Source organism: Chrysemys picta, chromosome 1 (genome assembly GCF_011386835.1).
Source record: "Chrysemys picta bellii isolate R12L10 chromosome 1, ASM1138683v2, whole genome shotgun sequence".
In the NCBI taxonomy this organism is placed as follows: domain Eukaryota; kingdom Metazoa; phylum Chordata; order Testudines; family Emydidae; genus Chrysemys; species Chrysemys picta.
The window spans coordinates 128,896,175-128,917,800 of record NC_088791.1 but is presented as its reverse complement, the minus strand read 5'-3'; the positions used below and the strand labels follow the sequence as shown (position 1 = coordinate 128,917,800).

The 21,626-nt window shown below is 46.1% G+C and overlaps 2 protein-coding genes across 9 annotated transcripts in view; both read right to left on the bottom strand.

The window, feature by feature from the left end:
* The window catches only part of ETV6 (ETS variant transcription factor 6), a 177,118-nt gene that overhangs the window by 16,037 nt on the left and 139,455 nt on the right, over positions 1 to 21,626 (bottom strand). For all 8 annotated transcript variants that reach the window (XM_065584037.1, XM_065584047.1, XM_065584052.1 and 5 more), the window contains one exon: positions 14,005 to 14,550. In XM_065584037.1, coding sequence (XP_065440109.1) covers positions 14,005 to 14,550 — 546 coding nt within the window. The remainder of the gene's footprint in view (positions 1 to 14,004; positions 14,551 to 21,626) is intronic.
* On the bottom strand, positions 5,010 to 7,548 carry LOC135981457 (uncharacterized). The gene is made up of 2 exons (XM_065584090.1): positions 6,574 to 7,548; positions 5,010 to 5,579 (listed from the first exon to the last, which is right to left on the bottom strand). The coding sequence occupies exons 1-2, from the start codon at positions 7,148 to 7,150 to the stop codon at positions 5,104 to 5,106; spliced, it is 1,053 nt and encodes a 350-aa protein (XP_065440162.1). The 5' UTR covers positions 7,151 to 7,548; the 3' UTR covers positions 5,010 to 5,103.

Here is a 21,626-nt window from a genome sequence, read left to right as displayed (position 1 = left end):
GAAGTCTGGGCTCATCCGGCTGGGAATGGGAACGTGGGGGTGGGAGGCTCAAAGGCGTTTGGCCTTTGCATTGTGTTTGTGGAAAGATGGCAGGGAGCTCAAAATCAGGGCTGTGTAAGAAGCGTGCCAGGAACTGGGAAACGGGGTAACTGAAACTCACACCCACGAGGCATCGAAGATGAAACCAACAACAGAAATGCAACTGCTGCTCTGCTCTCTGTTGTTTGTCTTGCTGCAACAAAGGAATTCAAATCCTAACAAGCACACTGAAGGCAAAGCACTTCATACAAGGCATAGTGCCCCACACCAAACAGGTATTTCCAGTATAGATGTCAGGTGTTGTTTCCTCCCCCGCTAAAACACTCATTTTAACTTAGTCCCTAAAGAAATCTCCCTCAGAGCTCCCATGGCTTTTTGTCAACTGTTCTCATGGGAAAAGAGGGCAGGGACTAAGAAAGAGTGGGATTCAAGCCAAACCTGATGGAATATTCCTGGGCAAAATGGAAGTTCTCCCCCAAATGCTCAGTATGGCCCAATCTTATTCAACATCAGGAAACCCTGAAAGTGGCTCAATAGCCAAATGTAGTACAGGAAAGGATTAAGGGACAAAGGCTCTTCAAGATTATTAAAAGCAGGGCCGGCTCCAGGCACCAGCTTCTCAAGCAGGTGCTTGGGGCGGCCGGTCGGGAGAGGGGTGGCAGGTCCAGGTATTCGGCGGCAATTCGGCGGACGGTCCCTCACTCCGGCTCGGAGTGAAGGACCTCCCGCCGAATTGCCGCCGCAGATCGCGATTGCGATCGCGGCTTTTTTTTTTTTTTTTTTTTTTGGTTTTGGCTGCTTGGGGCGGCCAAAACCCTGGAGCCGGCCCTGATTAAAAGTATCTCAGATGAGTGAGAAAGCGAGGGCAACTTCACTTAAAAGAGAACCCTCCCAACAATGGTCGTGCTTTTGACTGTACAGTGCAAAAAGCTCCAGTGTTTTACACTAGGGGCCCTATTTACCTCTGGGTTGTCTCCAATAGTAACCTGACCTGCAGATTCACAACCATGGAAAATTCAGCTGGAGGGATCACAACAGCACAAGACACTCACAGTCCCGCTCCACCAGAGAGCCTGGAGCTCTCTACAGAGTGAACATAGCCAGGGCTCTGCTGATACACCTCATCCCCTGGAAGTCCCTCCTGGAAGAGAGGATGCAGTGTGGATGCATTAAATTACATATACCCTCCCCTGGCAGAACCCCTGCGGAGAATGACAGTAGAAATACTCCCTGACTCTCAGCAGGGGTTAATCTTGTCATGGGGCACAGCTGACACCCCCAACACAGAGGGGTACAACATGAAGGCTTTGAGGCCTTGGCCATATGCAGTTTAACTACTGGTGTGAATTGAAACCAATTTAGTTCAACTGGTGCAAACATTTTGATTCTGGTTTAAACCAAGTTTATTTCAGTTTAGTTTAAGCTTATTAAACCTAAGCCACTCCTAAGGCTACATCTACACTACGGACCTTACAGCGGCACAGCTGTACTGCTGCAGCTGCGCCTTTGTAAGGTCTCCTGTGTAGCTGCTCTATGACAGTGGCAGAGTTTTCTCTCCTGCTGGCTTAACTCAACCACCCCCGATGAGCGGCAGTAGCTATGTCGGTGGGAGAGCAAAAGTGCTAGTGTAGACAAAGCCTAAATCAAATAAGTGTGTCCACACAGGACTGTTAACTGTTGACAAGGCTTGAGGTACTGAAGTGAATCTAGCCCAGGAGTGCACAATGTTCAGTCTAGGGAGCTAGATCGCTGTGAGGTACTGAACGCCTCCTGTGAAGGGTTTCGCACCCAGTTGACTTCAATGGGGATCTACTTATCCTATCTGTCTAGCTATGGTATTTGTGGAGTGTTAGTCACCATAACACCTAGGCACTGAAGCACAGTAGAATGAGAGATGCTGAAGATGCAAAAATAAATACTATTGTTGCTTCTGGCTTCCGATCTCACCAGAACAGGACCATAATCTAATCTGTGCCCCCTGTAACTACAGGGTTAGGACAAAGGCTGACCAGATGCGGGATGCTACTGCAGGTGAAATCAAACAACAAGCAATTTCTATTCATTTATCAAGTGACAAAAGCTGAACTGAAAAAAGACACTCATACTGAAATGAGAGTGTCGACACGGGGAATATACTGATATAACTATATCAGTTGAAATTCACACCCTAGGTTATACTGAAAAAAATTTCCCATGCAGACCTTGCCTTATGGCCTCATTCACATCACTCTGGCTGTGCAAAGGGGCCTTGGGGTATGTCTATACTTAAACTGTTACAGCAACATAGCTGCAGCTATGCCTCTGTAGTCCTTTAGTGCAGATGCTACCATGCCGACGGGAGAGGTTCTCCATCAGTGTAAGTAATCCACCTCCCTGAGAGGTGGTAGCTAGGTCAATGGAACAATTCATCTATCAACCTAGTGCTGTATACACCAGGGAATAGGTCTGCACAGCTTTGTCTTTCAGGGGGTTGGATTTTTCACATCCCTGGCAGATGTAGCTATGCAGATGTGAGTTCTCAACGTAGACCAGCCCTTACAGTGTGTGTAAATTACAGTGTAAAGGGGCCCCCGTGTAAATGAGGCCAGGTCTACATGACACACTTACTTCTGTATAACTGTCGCTCAGGGGTATGAAAAATCCACACCCCTAAGGCCTTGTCTACACTACGAGAGTAGTTCGATTTTACTTGCATCGAATTTTTGTAATCGATATTGCAAAGTCGAACGTGTGTGTCCACACTAAGGACAGTAATTCGACTTTGTGCGTCCACACTAACGGTGATAGCGTCGACATTCGAAGCGGTGCACTGTGGTCAGCTATCCCACAGTTCCCGCAGTCCCCTCTGCCCATTGGAATTCTGGGTGTAGCCGGCAATGCCTTCTGGGTAACAAAATGAGTCGAGGGTGCTTTTGGGAAACTGTCGTCATCCGTCCATCACTCCCGCCCTCCCTCCCTGAAAGCGCCGGCGGGAAAACAGTTCGCGCGCTTTTCCAGTCATTGACAGCGCGGACGCCACTGTACTCCGAGCATGGAGCCCGCTGCGACCATCGCTGCAGTTGTGGCCGCTCTCAACGTCTCGCAGCTTATCATAAAGGTTTCCCTGAGGCAGATGCAGAAAAGTCAGGCAAGGAGGCTACGGCACCGCGGTGATGTCCTGAAGTCTGAGAGTAGCACAGACCTGTCAGAAAGCAGGCGACCCAGCGCCGAGGACATCACAGTGGCAATGGGTCATGTTGATGCCGTGGAACGGCGATTCTGGGCACGGGAAACAAGCACTGAGTGGTGGGACCGCATAGTACTGCAGGTCTGGGATGAATCCCAGTGGCTGCGAAACTTTCGCATGCGGAAGGGAACTTTCCTGGAACTTTGTGAGTTGCTGTCCCCTGCCCTGAAGCGCAGTGACACCCGGTTGCGAGCTGCACTGAGTGTACAGAAGCGAGTGGCCATAGCCCTGTGGAAGCTTGCAACGCCAGACAGCTACCGGTCAGTCGCGAACCAGTTTGGGGTGGGCAAATCTACCGTGGGGGTTGTTGTGATGCAAGTAGCGAAGGCAATCGTTGATGTACTGCTGCCAAAGGTAGTGACCCTGGGAAACGTGGAGGCGATCATAGATGGCTTCGCAGCGATGGGATTCCCAAACTGCGGTGGGGCCATAGATGGAACTCACATCCCTATCCTGGCACCGGACCACCAGGCCACCCAGTACATTAACCGAAAGGGATACTTTTCCATGGTGCTGCAAGCACTGGTGGACCACAGGGGACGTTTTACCAACATCTACGTGGGATGGCCGGGCAAGGTTCATGACGCTCGTGTTTTCAGGAACTCTGGTCTGTTTAGACGGCTGCAACAAGGTATTTACTTCCCGGACCACAAAATAACTGTTGGGGATGTGGAGATGCCTATAGTCATCCTCGGGGACCCAGCCTACCCGCTAATGCCCTGGCTCATGAAGCCCTATACTGGCGCCCTGGACACTGAAAAAGAACTCTTCAACTACCGGCTGAGCAAGTGCAGAATGGTGGTGGAGTGTGCTTTTGGCCGTCTCAAGGGGAGATGGAGAAGCTTACTGACTCGCTGTGATCTCAGCGAAACCAATATCCCCATTGTTATAGCAGCTTGCTGTGTGCTCCACAATCTCTGTGAGAGCAAGGGGGAGACCTTTATGGCGGGGTGGGAGGTTGAGGAAAATAGCCTGGCTGGTGATTACTCACAGCCAGACAGCCGGGCGATTAGAAGAGACCAGCGGGAAGCGCTGTGCATCCGGGAGGCTTTGAAAGCAAAGTTCCTGAGTGAGCAGGGTAACCTGTGATTTTATAGTTTGTGTACTGAGAAGCTAAACCTGCCCCCGTTTCTTTACCCAGGTAATGTTGACTATCCTATCCAGTTACATACCCCCTTCACCCCCCCTCCAACACACGTGTCGAAATAAAAATAGTTCTACTTTGTTAAAGCACACCGTTTTCTTTAATACTGTTTTAGCGGGAATTTTTTAAAACTGGGACGCAGACTGTGGTGCGGGGCGGGTCTAGTGTTGTGATGCGAATGCAGCTTCTAAACTCAAGGATTGACAGGCTCCGCTGCGGTGGGATGCTTGTTTCAACGGAGCCTGTCACCCCTCCTGATCGGGACTGTGTGTATGGGAGGTCTATTTGACTTTGTGGCAGGGGGAGGACGGTTACAGATCCCATGCTGTGTGGCTCTGTGATCCTGTCTAAGGACCGGCGCTTAAGATCTGTAACTGCCCTCCCCCGCCACAAAGTCACAGAGCAACCCACCCCCCCCAACATTACATCAAAACAACCTCCCAGACTAACCGGGGCAACTAGTCACTGCATCACTGCACTGTGTATGTGCCCTGCTGCTGTGCCTGCCCCCGACTATGTACCCTGCCAAAGGAGACTGTCCTGTCCAATTTCCAACCCCCTTTCCCCTCCTCCTCCAAAAGAACATGATTGAAACAGTAGTTAACAGAAACGAATTTTTTATTATCAACTACACATGGCATTGGGAGGTGAAACTTGGACGTGGGCTTGTGTCAGGCGGGAAGGAAAGAACTTTTCAAATTTTGGGAAATGAGAGCCTTCTGCTACTAGAGCTCTCTGCAGGGGTGGAGTGAGAGTTAGCAGGGACTCTGCCGCCTCTCCTTCTTTGCACTTTGGGTGAGGTGGGTATGGGACTTGGTGGCGGGGGAGGGCGGTTAGAGATGGACTGCAGCGGGGCTCTGTCCTCCTGCCTCCGTTCCTGCAGAACATCCACAAGGCGCCGGAGTGTGTCCGTTTGCTCCCTCAGTAGTCCAAGCAGCGTTAGAGTCGCCTGCTGGTCTTCCTGCCGCCACCTCTCCTCCCGATCCATGTTGGCTTGGTGCATTCGGGTCAAGTTCTCCCGCCACTGGGTCTGCTGTGCTGCCTGGGCTTGGGAAGAGGCCATAAGCTCAGAGAACATGTCCTCCCGTGTCCTCTTCTTCCTACGCCTAATCCGCGCTAGCCTCTGGGAGTGTGATTCCAGGCTAGGTTGTGAGACAGTCGCAGACGGGGCTGTGGAAATGGGAAAAAGGGAGTGAATTCCTCTGAAAGATAAATGTAGTTGTGAACAAAGAACATAGTCTTTCTCTGTGAACAAGACCATGCACAGCACCTTTCACATGCGCACTCAGCACAAGGTCGAATTCTCGGCCTTCGCATTCTGTGCCTGGGGTCTTGAACAGCACATTTGAGAAGCGAGGCAGCACAACGGAATTTCTGTTGCAGGCAGACATGGTAAGCCGTACACTTGTGGCAGTTTAAAACTTTTATATTACCACTGGCCTCATTTCACATTTAAATCAATGTCAGTCCCTGCTGCCAGCAATCCGGCAAGCGGGAACTCTGCCCCTGTCCCACCCCCTCGCGGCTGTCCCCGGGAACGATCCCTTTCGGCTGCCCCTCTCCCGCCTCCACCGCGTGGCTGCAAACCAGCGGTGACAGTTCTGTAAAGGAACGGGAAAGCAGTCCCAACACTAACATTCCCCTACCTAATTAAAAGCAGGTCACCATGGCCGACATCACCCTGATGAGGATCTCCGAGAGCGACAAAGAGAGAATGCTCCGGGAAAGCCTCCAAAGACCAGGGCCGTATGCCGCCCTGCTGTGCAGAGCAATGATCCCCGAGTACCTGATAATCTCGTGGCGCGGCAACGTGTCGTACTTCGGAGGACCCAATAAGGCCGCTCTCCCCAAGAACCTCATGCAACGGCTTTCAAGTTACCTCCAGGAGAGCTTCATCGAGATGTCCCAGGAGGATTACTGCTCTATCCCCGCACATATAGACCGCATTTTACTGTAGCTGCAGTAGCAGGGAATACACAGTAGAGCGGCTTGTGCAGGACAATCACTGAAAACCGGACATTGCTAGATTTCTTTTCAAAACTTGCACTGCCCCTTACTAAACCGTTAAGCGCCTAGGGCACACTAATCATGAACAACCCATTCTTTTAATTGTTAATATTCCTGTTTTGTTAAAAATAAATGTTTAGATGTTTACAACACTTACTGGCTGATCCTTCACCAGATTCTGTGTCCGGGGTAATGGCTGGGGACGCTTCGTAGGGGATCTCTGTAAGGGTGATGAAGAGATCCTGGCTGTCGGGGAAATCAGCGTTGTGAGAGCTGCCAACTGCCTCGCCCTCCTCATCTCCTTCCTCATCTTCCCCGTCCCCTAACATGTCTGAGGAACCGGCCGTGGACAGTATCCCATCCTCAGAGTCCACGGTCACTGGTGGGGTAGTGGTGGCGGCAGCACCGAGGATGGAATGCAGTGCCTCGTAGAAACGGGATGTCTGGGGATGGGATCCGGAGCGTCCGTTTGCCTCTTTGGTCTTCTGGTAGCCTTGTCTCAGCTCCTTGATTTTCACGCGGCACTGCGTTGCATCCCGGCTGTATCCTCTCTCTGCCATGTCTTTAGAGATCTTCTCGTAGATCTTTGCATTCCTTCTTTTGGATCGCAGCTCGGAAAGCACGGACTCATCGCCCCACACAGCGATGAGATCCAAGACTTCACGATCAGTCCATGCTGGGGCTCTCTTTCTATTCACAGACTGCATGGCCATCACTGCTGGAGAGCTCTGCATCGTTGCCAGTGCTGCTGTGCTCGCCACGATGTCCAGACAGGAAATGAGATTCAAACTGGCCAGACAGGAAAAGGAATTCAAATTCAAATTTTCCCGGGGCTTTTCCTGTGTGGCTGGTCAGAGCATCCGAGCTCGCACTGCTGTCCAGAGCGTCAACAGAGTGGTGCACTGTGGGATAGCTCCCGGAGCTATTAGCGTCGATTTCCATCCACACCTAGCCTAATTCGACATGGCCATGTCGAATTTAGCGCTACTCCCCTCGTCGGGGAGGAGTACAGAAGTCGAATTAAAGAGACCTCTATGTCGAACTAAATAGCATCGCAGTGTGGACGGGTGCAGGGTTAATTCGATTTAACGGCGCTAACTTCGACATAAACGCCTAGTGTAGACCAGGCCTAAGTGACGTAGTTAATCCGACCGTAACCCCCTGTGTAGACAGTGCTAAGCCCGGAGAGCTTCTCCCATTGACATAGCTACCGCCTCTCGTGGAGATAGTCATTAAGCCGACAGGAGATCTCCCATCGGCTTAGAGCATCTTTACCAGAAGTGCTACAGTGGCGCAGCTGCATTGGTGCAAGTTTGTAGTGTAGACCTGCCCTCAGAATCAGGCTCTTAAGTCTATAATTCAATGGCAAGTATTTAAACAAGGCCAACGATCTTTTCGTTGGATGGCACAGTTGAGGGGAAAGAGTCACAGGCCACGTCCTTGATAAAAGTGATTCTTCTGCAGTGGTGTTAGCAACATTAGGCATTGTTTTCACTGCTAAAAAGGGGGTATTTTTTACTTGATGGTAACTAACACATGCGAGGTAGCTTGAGGTTAAAAACAAAGTGAAGATAAGGCACTTCAGTTTTAGGTGAGGTAATTTGTGGATGGGACATAAGGCTGTTAACCTCACAATTTACCTTACAGTAAAACTGCAGTGTCTGGTCTTTACTATGTTTTTACCTCAGGATAGCTCAGGAAAGTTAATTACCCCTGAGGTAAAAACAATACACCTCTTTTGGCAGTGAAGACCAGGTCTTAGTGTAAACACTAGCTGCTCAGTACTGGGCCGTCTAACCCTGCTGGGAGGAAATCTAATCAACACAGTGCTGAAAATTGAGTTGGCAGCCAAAACCCTGCGTGAAGTCAGGCTCTCACACTGCTACACTGGTACAACTGTGAGTAGTTTTTCAAAAATGTCCCTCATGTAGATAAGGGTATAGATTGCAGAGTCAAATCTGAATAGCTTGAACTGTCAACATTTCTCTCTTGCAAAGAAAAGAAGATCACTGAGTTACAGCTTGCAAGACAGTTCACTGTCTAGCATCTCAGTTTGCACAATGAAGTTAACACTTTCACTTGCTCAGTGGCAAGGTGAGCTGGAGAGGGGAGGAGCAGCAATCATATCTGACAGCTAAGTACATAATTGAATGGAGAGCCGGAGGGCTTGTCTTCACAGGGAAACTGACTAGAATAGCTATTCCAGCATAATTATTCTGCAATATCTCCCTGCATGGACACTCTGTTGCAAAATAACAGTGACTGTCTACTTCATTCAGAAAGCAGAGTAATTATTCCAGAATAAAAACACTTTCATTCCAGAACAGTGTCCACACAAGGGAGTTATTCTGGAATAGTTAACATGAGAATGGCCTTTCTGGGTCAGACCAAAGGTCCATCCAGCCCAGTATCCTGTCTATTGACAGTGACCAATGCCAGGTGCCCCAGAGGGAGTGAACCTAACAGGTAATGATCAAGTGATCTCTCTGCTGCCATCCATCTCCACCCTCTGACAAATAGAGGCTACGGACACCATTCCTTACCCATCCTGGCTAATAGCCATTAATGGACTTAACCTCGATGAATTTATCTAGTTCTCTTTTAAACCCTGTTATAGTCCTAGCCTTCACAACCTCCTCAGGCAAGGAGTTCCACAGGTTGATATGTGCGCTGTTTGAAGAATTTCCTTTTATTTGTTTTAAACCTGCTGCCCATTAATTTCATTTGGTGGCCCCTAGTTATTATATTATGGGAACAAGTAAATAACTTTTCCTTATTCACTTTCTCCACACCACTCGTGATTTTATATACCTCTATCATATCCCCCCTTAGTCTCCTTTTTTCCAAGCTGAAAAGTCCTAGCTTCTTTAATCTCTCCTCATATGGGACCTGTTCCAAACCCCTAATCATTTTAGTTGCCCTTCTCTGAACCTTTTCTAATGCCAGTATATCTTTTTTGAGATGAGGAGACCACATCTGTATGCAGTATTCAAGATGTGGGCGTACCATGGATTTATATAAGGGCAATAAGATATTCTCTGCCTTATTCTCTATCCCTTTTTGAATGATTCCTAACATCCTTTTTGCTTTTTTGACTGCCGCTGCACACTGCGTGGACCTCTTCAGAGAACTATCCACAATGACTCCAAGATTTCTTTCCTGGTTAGTTGTAGCTAAATTATCCCCCATCATATTGTATGTATAGTTGGGGTTATTTTTCCCAATGTGCATTACTTTACATTTATCCACATTAAATTTCATTTGCCATTTTGTTGCCCAATCACTTAGTTTTGTGAGATCTTTTTGAAGTTCTTCACAGTCTGCTTTGGTCTTAACTATCTTGAGCAGTTTCGTATCATCTGCAAACTTTGCCACCTCACTGTTTACCCCTTTCTCCAGATCCTTTATGAATAAGTTGAATAGGATTAGTCCTAGGACTAACCCTTGGGGAACACCACTAGTTACCCCTCTCCATTCTGAAAATCTACCATTTATTCCTATTCTTTGCTCCCTATCTTTTAACCAGTTCTCAATCCATGTAGCTGGGCATAAAATCTTGGTGTTGATGTTAATAACACAAGTCCCATTGACTTCAAGAGTGCTAGGATTTTATCCTGCAGTGGCCCAGGCTCCCAACACAGGTATTGTGTCTCCCATAGGCACAATGCTTGCAGGAGCTCCCGCCAAGACACTGCCCCCTGATCATCCCCCATGCCATGTGGCAGTGCCTTTAAAGCACAATCTAGCTGTAAATCGTTTGATAACAGACCTTCCCAGTATATTTGAATAAGTATTAACTCCAGAGCTTTTAAAGCTCTGTTTTTTATTATACACTCACAGGATTAATTTTACACAGTCTATTGAATATTGACGTGTCTCACTGAAACATGTAAAAAAATAAAATAAAACTACAGATACAGCTATAGGGTTTGATTCTGATCTCACACTATTTATACACTTATGTGGCTCTATTGACTTCAGTGGAGTTATTCCTGATTTACACCAGCGACCGTGAGAAATATGCCCATGTTTTGCATAAATAGAAGATAGATGGACCTCATTTTCTTGCAAATTAAGGCCTCTTTACACTCTTGGTAGCATAATGGGGCCTTAAATGGAGTGTAAGTGTAGCATATGCCCACTTTAAGAACTCTTTACCCTTTCAGAGCAGCAGACGAGAGTTGGGCCCTACAGTTGCTGAAAAGAGAAAGTATTTTATCATCAGTCAAATTACTGTTTTGAGAAATGATGTTACACAAATTTGTAAAACAGATTAATCATCCAGCAGGTGGAGGTCATTATTTTGTCTGACAGACTATCCAGCATTCTATTGATTGGGTTTCTGAAAACAGGATGTTTGTGGATAATGGCAAAGGAAAACAACATTTTCTTTTCAGCAACAAATAACTGTGTATAGGTTTTTTTTCTTTTTTGGGTGGATAGGGAGTGTTAAATTTTAAATGAGGAGGGTTTAGGGCCAAATTCTGCTCTGATTCCCACCTTTTGCAAACTCACGGTAGTGGGAGGGTGTAAACCAGGGTAGAATTTGGCCTCTGATATTTTAAAATTTAAATATGTTTTTATTTTGGGGATGACATTTTTTTAGAGCGGTCTCTATTTTAACAGATTCATTTGCAGACTCCCAGCCGCTACTTGTGGGCACAGAGCATGCTCACAGTTGCACAGACATTTTTTATGCACTAGCACCTACACATAGGGGTAATGGATTCTTCCTGCGCATACAGGGACACAACGATCACCTGCAAAATCAATTTCTTCATGCAAAAATGCCATATTTGCCTAGATAGTCACCATGGGTCAACTCTACCCCTTCTGAAGCTGTTTGCCCTTTTTTCATGTTATGCAGTAGTAAGGCCCTTATCTATTTGTGAATAGTTGAGAAGACCCTCCTTTGTTCACTAACCTACTCACAACACTAAGGATTTAGGATGGCTTTCTGGAATTCCTCAGTGTTGCTTTGGGGAGTATATATTGGGAAGGCATTGTGGCCTAGTGGATAGGGCACTGCACTGGGACTCAGGGTTCTATTCCCAGCTCTGCCACTAAGGCTGCTGGGTGGTCTTGGGTAAGTCATTTCACCTATCTTTGCCTCAGTTTCCCCATCTGTAGAAAGATGCTCAGGTACTATGGTGATGAGCGTAGTAAAAAACCTATATAGAATTGAGTAGATATCGACCTCCTCTGTAAAGTGCTTTGCAATCTAGTGAAGAAAAGTGCCATATAAAAGTTAGATGATATTATTATTATAATTCTCAAGGTTCTTTTGTTAAGTCAAAGCAGCATATCTCTCAACATACCAAGCACCTAACCTGACACTGGTAGTATTATGAAGAGAGGGAAACTCAAACTGATAAGGGGTTAATCTTGACGTAAAGGGTTAATCTTGACATAGAAACAGATTGTGTAAAAAATTAAATGACTTTATGCCAAGTACTCCAGACAGGTAGAAGGAACATATTATTACCAGAACATTTTCTATTAGGGGCCCAGTGATGCTCTCATTGAAGTTAATAGTGAAATTTACTTCCTTTGACTTCCATAGGTATAACCTTAGGCCATTTGTGCTTTTGCACTGAGTAGTATCTGGCTGTAGTGAACAGGAATTCAGAAGTATCCACTGTAAAGGGTTTGTGAGCCTGTAGTGGCCCTCCCTGTGTTTCAGAAACTATCCAAATTTGCCAGAGCATCACAGTATATACATAGCTAGGGCCTTGCATGTTGTATATAATCAAAAACATGGTTATTTTGACCCCATTGCACCTAGGTAGTTCCTTTACATTATGTTTGTTGGGTAAAGAGCAAAGTACACAACACCAGTGCTGACGTTTGTTGCAGTGCCCAGCATGCTTTCTTTTGGGGATATCACACCCATCACAGAACCTATACGAGACCAGAGCTGGCTGACGTTAGTACAGGGAATTTTGTTTTATTTTAAAACATTACAGAGTTTTCCAAAGTTTTACTATATCTTATTTTAGAACTTAAAAACTATTTTAGAGAATGCACACTATTCAAACAAACAAACCCAACCCAAATCTTAAGATTTCCCTCACCCCATTGCACAGCCTGAAGTCTCCAGGAAGGTAGAGTGCTATGACAATGTCACCAGCAGAGTGCCTGCTCTGACATTACACCAAGCATACCTGTCAACCTGCTACAGGCCAAATGTGAGACAGAATGTATGATGACACCCAAAAGAAGAGATATAAGAAAGTCATTCAGACAGGAAACTTAAAATACGGTGGGATTCATTCTTGGAATGTAAATGATTCTACAACTTCTCTTTCAACAGGGTGAGGGTCTATGCTCTACGTTATGTACTAGGTTAGATGATCATAATCATACCTTTTGACCTTAAAATTCATTAATCAATTATTCCTTGTTTCTGATGTAATTATTAACAATAAAAGTGAAGAGGCTCCCAAATCTGTTGCAAGGAATTTTGGGACTCAGTGAGGCCTTAAAATGAGGGACAACTCAGAGGTTTGATACCAAATACAAGCCTGTGCCCCTCACTGGGCCTAGACATTGCAAACCTGACATTTATTTTCTGAAGTAAGTTTTATGTTAGCATAAACGTGTGGAATGTCCTCTTCACTTGGTTATTTGGGGCATTCAGCATATATTTCTAAAGCGGTTGGATTTCCCCCCACCTTGATCTATTTACAGTTCTCTTTTACGCACAAAAAACATTTTCTGTAACCTCAGTTTCCTGATTCAGCAGATGTGATGTCAATTATTTACGATAACAAAAGTGAGACAATGCCTGAGGTTTGTGTGGGATGGAGGTAAATTTGAATCTGTAAAGAAGGACAGTGGGTTAAGTGTCACACAGGTTGCCAACTGTTCCTTTTGGTCAGATAATAGAGCAGTGGCAATTGTAGAATTTGGAGATGAACGTTCCTCCCTTACCCACCTCCCCCACAGTGAAGGCATTATGTCAGTAATTATGAGCCATTTTGAGGTTTTTACTGGTCAGTAAATGTCTGGCAAAAGGAATTAAGGGTCTGAGATAAAGACAAAGGCTTTTAAAGTGCTGTCCAGTCATTAATTGACTTGTGGAAACTGCAGAACGGGTCATTAACATTATCATAAAACTTTTTATTTCAGACATTCCAACTTTGCTGCACTGTTGATGGGGCTTTCCCCTCCCTGGACCATTTTAGAACATTTGTTTCTCACCATTCAGAGGCCCATTAACTACTCCATTAGGGCAAGCTCTATTTCAAAGAGTTTTATTTTAAAACTAATTGGGAGTGGATAGAGCTGGGGACTAGGAGACAGGACTCCAGCATTCTAATCCTAGTTCTGCCACTGATTACTTGCTATGTGATCTTGAGCAAGTGACTCTGCACCTCTGCTTACCTACCTGTATAATTGGTTTCAGTAATACTTACCAGCCTCTGCAATGGAAGTTGTGAGGCTTACAAGATGCTTGTACCCTTTTGTAAGATTATAAAAGCCCAAAGGAAGCTCAAAAGGTCCTTCCTAATGATATTACATGGTTCATTAGATTAGTGCGTGGCAGACTCTGAATGAAGACCATGGGCTAGAGAATATTGCTTACCTGCTATTCTTCCAATTGGCATTGCATGCTCCTCAGGAGGGGAGACGGACACCATGATGTGGTTCATGTATGCTAACTCTTCCCGGTGGGACAAATTGATAGGCTTTACCTCCCTGTGTAGCCCATCCTCAGACAACCGTGATGGTTTGAATTCTACAGAATGCCTGGGGTTCAGTATCAAAGGGTGCATGATGGGGCTGGGCATCAGCTGGATGACCCTGGTGTTCTCTTGGCGGGGGCTGGAAGGCTTCTGTAGTACTTCAGGAGGAGGCGGGCAGTGGTTGTTTTCTATAGGAGACACTGAGAGAGGGTAGGGCTCTTGATGGTTGTTCTCTTGGTGATGCCTTGTCCCTGGGACCCTATCAGCTGGGGAGAGGCGGCGGATAGTGTTGTCCAATGGAGACTTCAGCGACCGCTGCTCGGGGTCTGGTGACGGTCGATGATTGGTGGTGATAGGCGATCTAGAACGATGCAACAGTTCAATGGTTGGGGGGTTGTGATGGACCGTTTCTGCTGATGGTCTTGAAGGTCTCTGGACAAAGTTGTCTGGGGAGAAAAGGTGAAAAACATAGATCATGATGAGTGTGACAGAACCACAGGACCTAACTCAAGATTCAGTGCGTTTCTGGAAAATATGCTCTAGCACAAGTTATTGGGTTCCCCCTGAGTGAAATTTAATGGCCTGTGATATACAGGAGGTCATACTAGATGTAGTGTGTTCTGGACCACACCTCTATGAATCTACAAAAAAATCATTGACACATTTTAACATAGTCTTCATTATATCTGAGAGGGAAGGAGTGTTGTCTATGAGAGTAGGAAACTAGTGGTTAGGACATCTCCGTTCTAGTACTAACTCTCCAACGAGTTTCCTGTGTGACCTTGGACAAGTGATCTGTTCTCCCAGAACCTCAGTATCCTCACCTTTAAAAAGAATTACAGTTATTGTTTGCAAAGCATTTTAAGATCCCTTGATGAAAGGTGTTATATAAGTACAAGTTATTATTATTATTCATTTCCCTTTGTGCTACCTTCAAAACTGAACATAAATTTGTCCTAAGCCAACATAACCTGGCTTTCCTACAGTAATTTAATAGTGTGAGCGTCAAAGCCACGTAGGTGGGAAGCCCTCCATTAATAGTAGGAAATCAGAGAGGGTGGCAAGAGAAACTTCACACATGGCAGCTTAATGGGGGACGTGTCTTTGTTAGGCCTAACAGCTTTGTTTCTGTGCATATGTTACAAAGACCTGGATACATGTTTTGTCTTTCATGTTACTCTGCCTGCAGGCCCTGTAACTTAAAATTGAAGCCCAGAGCCAGCAGCAGAGTGGCTCAAGACATGGGACGAGTACTGGATACATTAGTCATAGAGTTGTAGAAATCAGAGATGGAAAAAAAAAAAAACCCTGTTAGATCACCTTGTGAATATCACAGCCTAATGCTTCACTGGCAGGAAGTTTTGACTGATAGCCTAAATTTCACCCGATCACCACTGTGATCACCATCTACACAAGGTCTTCTACACCTTATCTATACCAGGTCATAATGGCTTCTTACACAGTTCTTTCTCACCCACCTCACACAATCATCGCTTCTACAAATCTCGCGTTATCAGGGTTACAGTTAGCCTGACTCTTGCTAACGAACTGTCATGTATTGCATCCCCTTCCTGTCAGTTCTTTCTCTGCTTCCACAACCTATAAACCCTCTAGAAGTGTCTCCACCAAGATTTTTCTCTTGTAGGATCATTCCAGATGAAAACTTTTAGAGCATCTGATGCTGGAAAAAACAGTTTGGGTGGACCTTTTGACACTAGCAGCGTCCCTTAAAATTAAAGGTTCATGCATCTGATGAAGTGGGTTCTAGCCCACGAAAGCTTATGCCCAAATAAATTTGTTAGTCTCTAAGGTGCCAAAAGGACTCCTCGTTGTTTTTCCTTAAAATGAAGGAGAGCTCAGAAAGCATGGATTTAGAATACCATCTGAAAGGGTTGTTAACATCCACAAACCAAAACATTTGCTTCAATTAACATAAAATAAACTGATTTTGGCTGATGAAGGCCATAGTTTTCGGAGTAGAAAGCTACAAAGAGCAAACAAGGTGGGTGAAGTAATATCTTTTACTGGACCAGCTTCTGTCGGTGAGCTTTCAAGCTTACACAGAGCTTGTCTCTCTCACCAACAGAAGTTGGTCCAATAAAAGATATTACCTCACCCACCTTGTCTCTCTAATATCCTGGGACCAACATGGCTATAACAGCCCTGCATACAACAGAGAGCAAAGGCTAACCGGTTTTTATCTAGAAAAACAAAGCTCAAATTTCAGCCCTGTTTGCCAATAGCCTCAGGCGATAAGAGCAGGAAACTGTTAGGCACATGTCAACAATCAAAACAGGTAAATGTGACTGTCTTATTTGTTCACTCATTCACTCTGCTCCTTTAAGAAGGCTTGTTCTCCTTGCTCTCTCCTCCTGTCAAGGGAGAACTGCCCTTTGAAGCTTCTATTCAGGCAGAAAGGAATATATGGGCTCCTTGCCTACCCTGGAATCCATACAAGCTGCAGTAGAGGGATCAGCACCGACCCATGCAAAAGCCTTAACATACAATGCTCTATTGCTGGGAAGATGAAATTCCAGTCAGCACTGGCTCAGTGACCTTAAACTGACTCCTCTGCCCCCCCAAATGGGCACCTACATGATTTGCCAGCAGCCAGCAGTTTCCTTGTGAAGGCCTAGGAAGAAGCTATGCCTGCCTGGAATTTATTTATGATTCACACACCTGAGGTCATAAACAAGAAAAATGTATTTGTGTAGCTAGTTAGGTTAGGAACAATGAAACGGCAGGAGGAAATGAAACCTACAGATCTAGGCTATGCTCTGACTGCACTGGATGAAAAACAAAGTTTAATAATGGGGCTTCAAAATGGGTTTAAAGTATATTGTGGCCAGAGATGGTTTTGAGTTTGGCCAATTGATATGGAAAGGCCCACATTGCTACATTGCTCAAACATTGTTCAAAAACCATGGCCTGGTCTATGATCCTGCCTAGTGACCTCAGTTTAAACTGTGCTTAAGGAAGAATGTTCAGTGAGCATAGATGGGACCTAACATCCATTAACCACAACCGAAGGAAAACCCATTTAGTTACGACTGCTTCCCCCATACCTGGCCCATGTCATATACAGTGCCCTGTTTTCTACGGGCTGCCCAATTAAATAGGGTTACCATATCTAATAAACAAAAAAAGAGGACCCTCCACGGCCCCTGGCCCCGCCCATTTCCCCAGCCCCAGCCCCGCCCCAACTCCGCCCCTTCCCCGCCCTAACTCCGCCCCCTCCTCCCTCCCACTCCCAGCCACGCGGAAAGGGCTGCCCAAGCGCTACCGGTTTCACGGTTTGCTGGGCAGCCCCCAGACCCTGCACCCCCAGCCGGCGCTTCCCCAGCGCAGCTGGAGCCCGGGAGGGGAAGCACCCAGCTGGGGGCGCAGGGTCTGGAGGCTGCCCGGCAAACCGTGAAGCCGGTAGTGCTTGGGCTTCGGGCAGCCCCCTTGCCTCCGGACCCTGCACCCCCGGCCGGGCACTTCCCCTCCCGGGCTCCGGAGGCATGGGGGCTTCGGGCAGCTCTGTTTAAGAGCCGGGCTGCCCGAGCGCTACCGGCTTTGGGCAGCCCCCATGCCCAGCTCTTAAACAGAGCCGAAGAGTCAGAGGAGGAGCAGAGCCGCGGAGGCTCTGCTCCTCCCCTGACTCTTCGGCTCTATTTAAGAGCCGAGCTGCCCCAGTGCTACCGGCTTCGGGCAGCCCCCATGCCTCCGGACCCTGCGCCGCCGGAGCCCGGGAGGGGAAGTGCCCGGCCGGCGGCTGGGGTCCGGAGGCAAGGGGGCTGCCTGAAGCCCATAGCGCTCGGGCAGCTCAGCTCTTAAACAGAGCCGAAGAGTCAGGGGAGGAGCAGAGCCGCCATTTTCCCGGACATGTTCAGCTTTTTGGCAATTCCCCCCGGACGGGGGTTTGAGTGCCGAAAAGCCGGATATGTCCGGGAAAAAGAGGACGTATGGTAACCCTAAATTAAACCGCCACATATTCTTTCAAATGCATTATGCTCATTCTTGGGCTAGATGAGCAAAGATGCTTGAGAAATGAGAGAGCAACCAGGGACATTGCATTGAGTTCATCCTGATGTCTAATAGCAGTGCCGTGCTTCTGTATGGGAACTGAGTCTGTGTACTGAGCTGGAGCGGGACTGAACTCAGCCCAGGAGCAAGAAGGAATGTCTCCGTTGCTCTCTACTGAAACCTCTGGTGGAAACATTATGCAACATTGACGGGCTCCAGAGAGGGGCACCTTCATCCCCCCTCCTTCGCCAGGGGACGGGATGCTGCAATAAGGATCCTTTAGTGAAGGGCAATGGATCTCAGAGGACTCCCTCTCAACTCCTCTATCAAACCTAGCAGGACCAGAAAAGGGCTCACTTTGACATCAAATTCCCTTCATCATCCTCTTAATTTGGAAACTGACACAGTTAAAACACACTGATGGTCAGATCCGGCTGCCCTTACTGAATAAGGCACTTTACTCTGTGAGCACTTCCACTGTAATGAATGAAACCAAATGCGGTAAGGTGCTTCTCACTGTGTGTAAGGGAATCAGAATCTGGCCCTAATAAATTAAACATCCCTGTGCATGCACTGCACCAGCTCGTGCCAGAATGAACACGTGAACACATCTGCCTGTGTTGGAATGCACCCTCAGACCATCCTTTCCATGTAGCTTTTTAAAAGTGAACTGGATGTTGTGGAAAGTTGCTGGCCTATCTGATCCCTGTAGGGATGGGTGGGTGGAAAGTTGCTGGACTGACAGTCCTGGTGACTGAAGCCATCTGTTTAGCTACAGAACAAGTGCAGGCAACAACAGTGAAAGCTTCCTCCACAGCATCCCAAGTCATTCAATGCTGATTCAGAGGGACCACTAGAGATGAGGGGCTAATTCAGTCTCTGTGGCTCATTTGGCCCTTAATATCTCCACAAAAGACTGCCAACAGGGGGTTCCAAACCAATGGCCGTTGTGGTGGCGTTTTTGTAAGAGATGTGAACGACTGCACACTGGGAACGGAACAAACTGGGAACTGACCGTTAAACTCACTTTGCATAGGCTGTGAAGAGCCATGAGGCCGTAGCAACTCTTGGCCACTACTGATTTTGGATGGATTGGTTTCAAAACAGACGTTAAAATGATGATGATCCTTAGGAGCAACTCCAGCCTCAGGTGGAGAGTTAAACGGAGAGGGAGATTGCAGAGGGAAAGAGAATGAGAGAGACCTCATCAGGGAGGGATACAAAAATCAATTTGATATCTGTGAAACTAGCCTTAAAGAAAATCAAGCTTGAGGAAGGTCACATGCCAAGGAACCTACTGGCCCCTCTCCACTGGTCATTGTGAGTTAAGCTGGGGTGAATACCCAATAGAGAACACAGCACAGTAAAAAAAAAAAAAAAAAAAAAAAAAGAGTAGATGCAGGAAGGCAGCAGACATTTAGCTGGGCAAGTTCCTCACGCAGCAACGTGAAACAACGAAGGGAGCACAGCAAGAGAGTCAAAAGTACGCAAGACGCACTCATCACCTGCCTGTGAATGCTTGGCATAAAGAGCTTCTCTCACTGCCCAGAGTATGTGGCTGGGAGTCCATAATTAAAACATTTGTATCATTCCATATGTAGCAAAATAAAAATAATAAAATGAAGCTAATTGTAGTGGTTGGGAATGAGTATGAAGAAAAGAACCAGCGTCACAGCACTGAGTGCTCTAAGGACCAAGTAAAATAGGGCTACAAATCGCCTTAAGAGAGGGGACTTAAAGGAAGCAATCAGATTTGGTTTAGCAAGTGATGCAAGCGAACGCCTAGTCAAACAACACTGTGAAACCTTCTGTAGCTCAGGATTGAAACCAGGTGGGCTGTAGTCCACGAAAGCTTATGCTCTAATAAATGTGTTAGTCTCTAAGGTGCCACAAGTACTCCTGTTCTTTTTGCGGATACAGACTAACACGGCTGCTACTCTGAAACCTAGCTCAGGATCGTCATTCTGATCTACCATTCCCTTCTTTTGCTAGTCTGGGATGTTTAGGCAGCTGTAAGGGGCTATTAGTGTTTCTATTAGAACCTGGCTGATACTGGGCATATAAAGATCGTTAGTTTTCTTGTAGATGCTGAGGCACTTTGGGTAGAAATCTTGTAGATGCTGAGGCTTCCATAGAAATCAATGAGAGTTGGCCCTTACTGTTAATGGAAATTATGTACAGTGATCAAGTGGAAAAGTGATCCTATTGATGACAGAGTTGTGTGCAGTAAGGGACACTTGGTGTGGAAACCATTCTACTAGATCACTAAATCTATAGCCTTTAAATCACTGGATAGGCTTAAAATCGTAACTATACTCTTCTTACACCTGTGACTTAGCTACCCCAGCCTAAGAGATTTTGCCCAAAGGAACTGAGTACTAAAGTACAAAATGTTCAAACCCTGGAATTTTCCCAGTATGTTCTTCATCACACACATTTCACAAAGGGTTCACCTGGCCCATTCCCAGTTTTCCATTAAAAAAACAACAAACCCTTGTGTGTGATTACAGGACTCGTGAAAGTGAGAAATTAATAACAGCCTCTGCCTAAAGCCAGGTATACTGGGCAGGAACTCTGTAAATTTCCTTCACTCAGCTCTGCCAGTGCAACCTACTCCTGACTTGCATCACCTCCTTGTTGTTCTAGTCCTGACATTCTCATGCAGCTTTGCCAATGCCCTTCAGCCCTGCCCTACAGTGCCTCCTGTTATGCCGGTCCTAGGCTCCCCACAGAGCTCTGCCAATGCCCCTTAATCCTGTCCTGCATCATACCTCATCTGAATTTTGCAAAATTGAGCACTTCTAGGATGAGCGGGGACTAGGGTGAAATCCAAACTGTTTTTTATTTGTGATTAAGGATGGGAGATACCGAGAACGGCTAGTTGAAAGTTTTCTGTCAAAACTTTTGGGATGGAAAATTGGGTTTTCAACTAAACACAAAATTTTCCTGGAAAGTGTTTTCTTCCAAAAAAATAATTTTTGTCAGGAAAACAAAAACCGCAAATCTGAAAAATATCATAAAAAAGTCCAAACATTTTCTGACCAGCTCTAATAAAGAGTAAAAGTGCCCAATATCTGCCATGCCATAAAAGCAAATCCATTCAAAAAAGCACCACTTGTTATGCATTGTGGGGAGATATCTGCAAACAGACTCGTGAATTTGTCTATATTGCCTCCAGATTTTATCACAATAGTAAAACAAACTAAATTTAAGCAACAGTTCTACAAATGTTTCTTTCATCTCCCCAACTATGTATGTGTCTATCTTATCCATCTAGTGTTGATCACAGTGACAATGTGTTGAAATTTCAGTTCAATCTCAGAAGTTAGGATTTTCCAATAAAAGAAAGCCATTAGTGCTCATGACAGGCCTCTTTGGTCCTGCCACTGTCTAAGATGTAATGGTCAGGATAGTTATTTATTTGTTAATTTATAAAATGTGCTTAATTACAAAAACACATGGCGCAGGTGCAATATTTGAAAGAGAAAAATACACACACACATCTTTATATATA

What these genes read in the sequence shown, in the direction of transcription:
- LOC135981457 (XM_065584090.1), bottom strand. Translation starts at nt 7,150, where the DNA reads ATGCAGAGCTCTCCAGCAGTGATGGCCATGCAGTCTGTGAATAGAAAG. An exon ending in ATCTGGTGAAGGATCAGCCA is followed by an intron (nt 5,580 to 6,573) that starts GTAAGTGTTGTA and finishes CCATTTCCACAG; the next exon opens with CCCCGTCTGCGACTGTCTCA.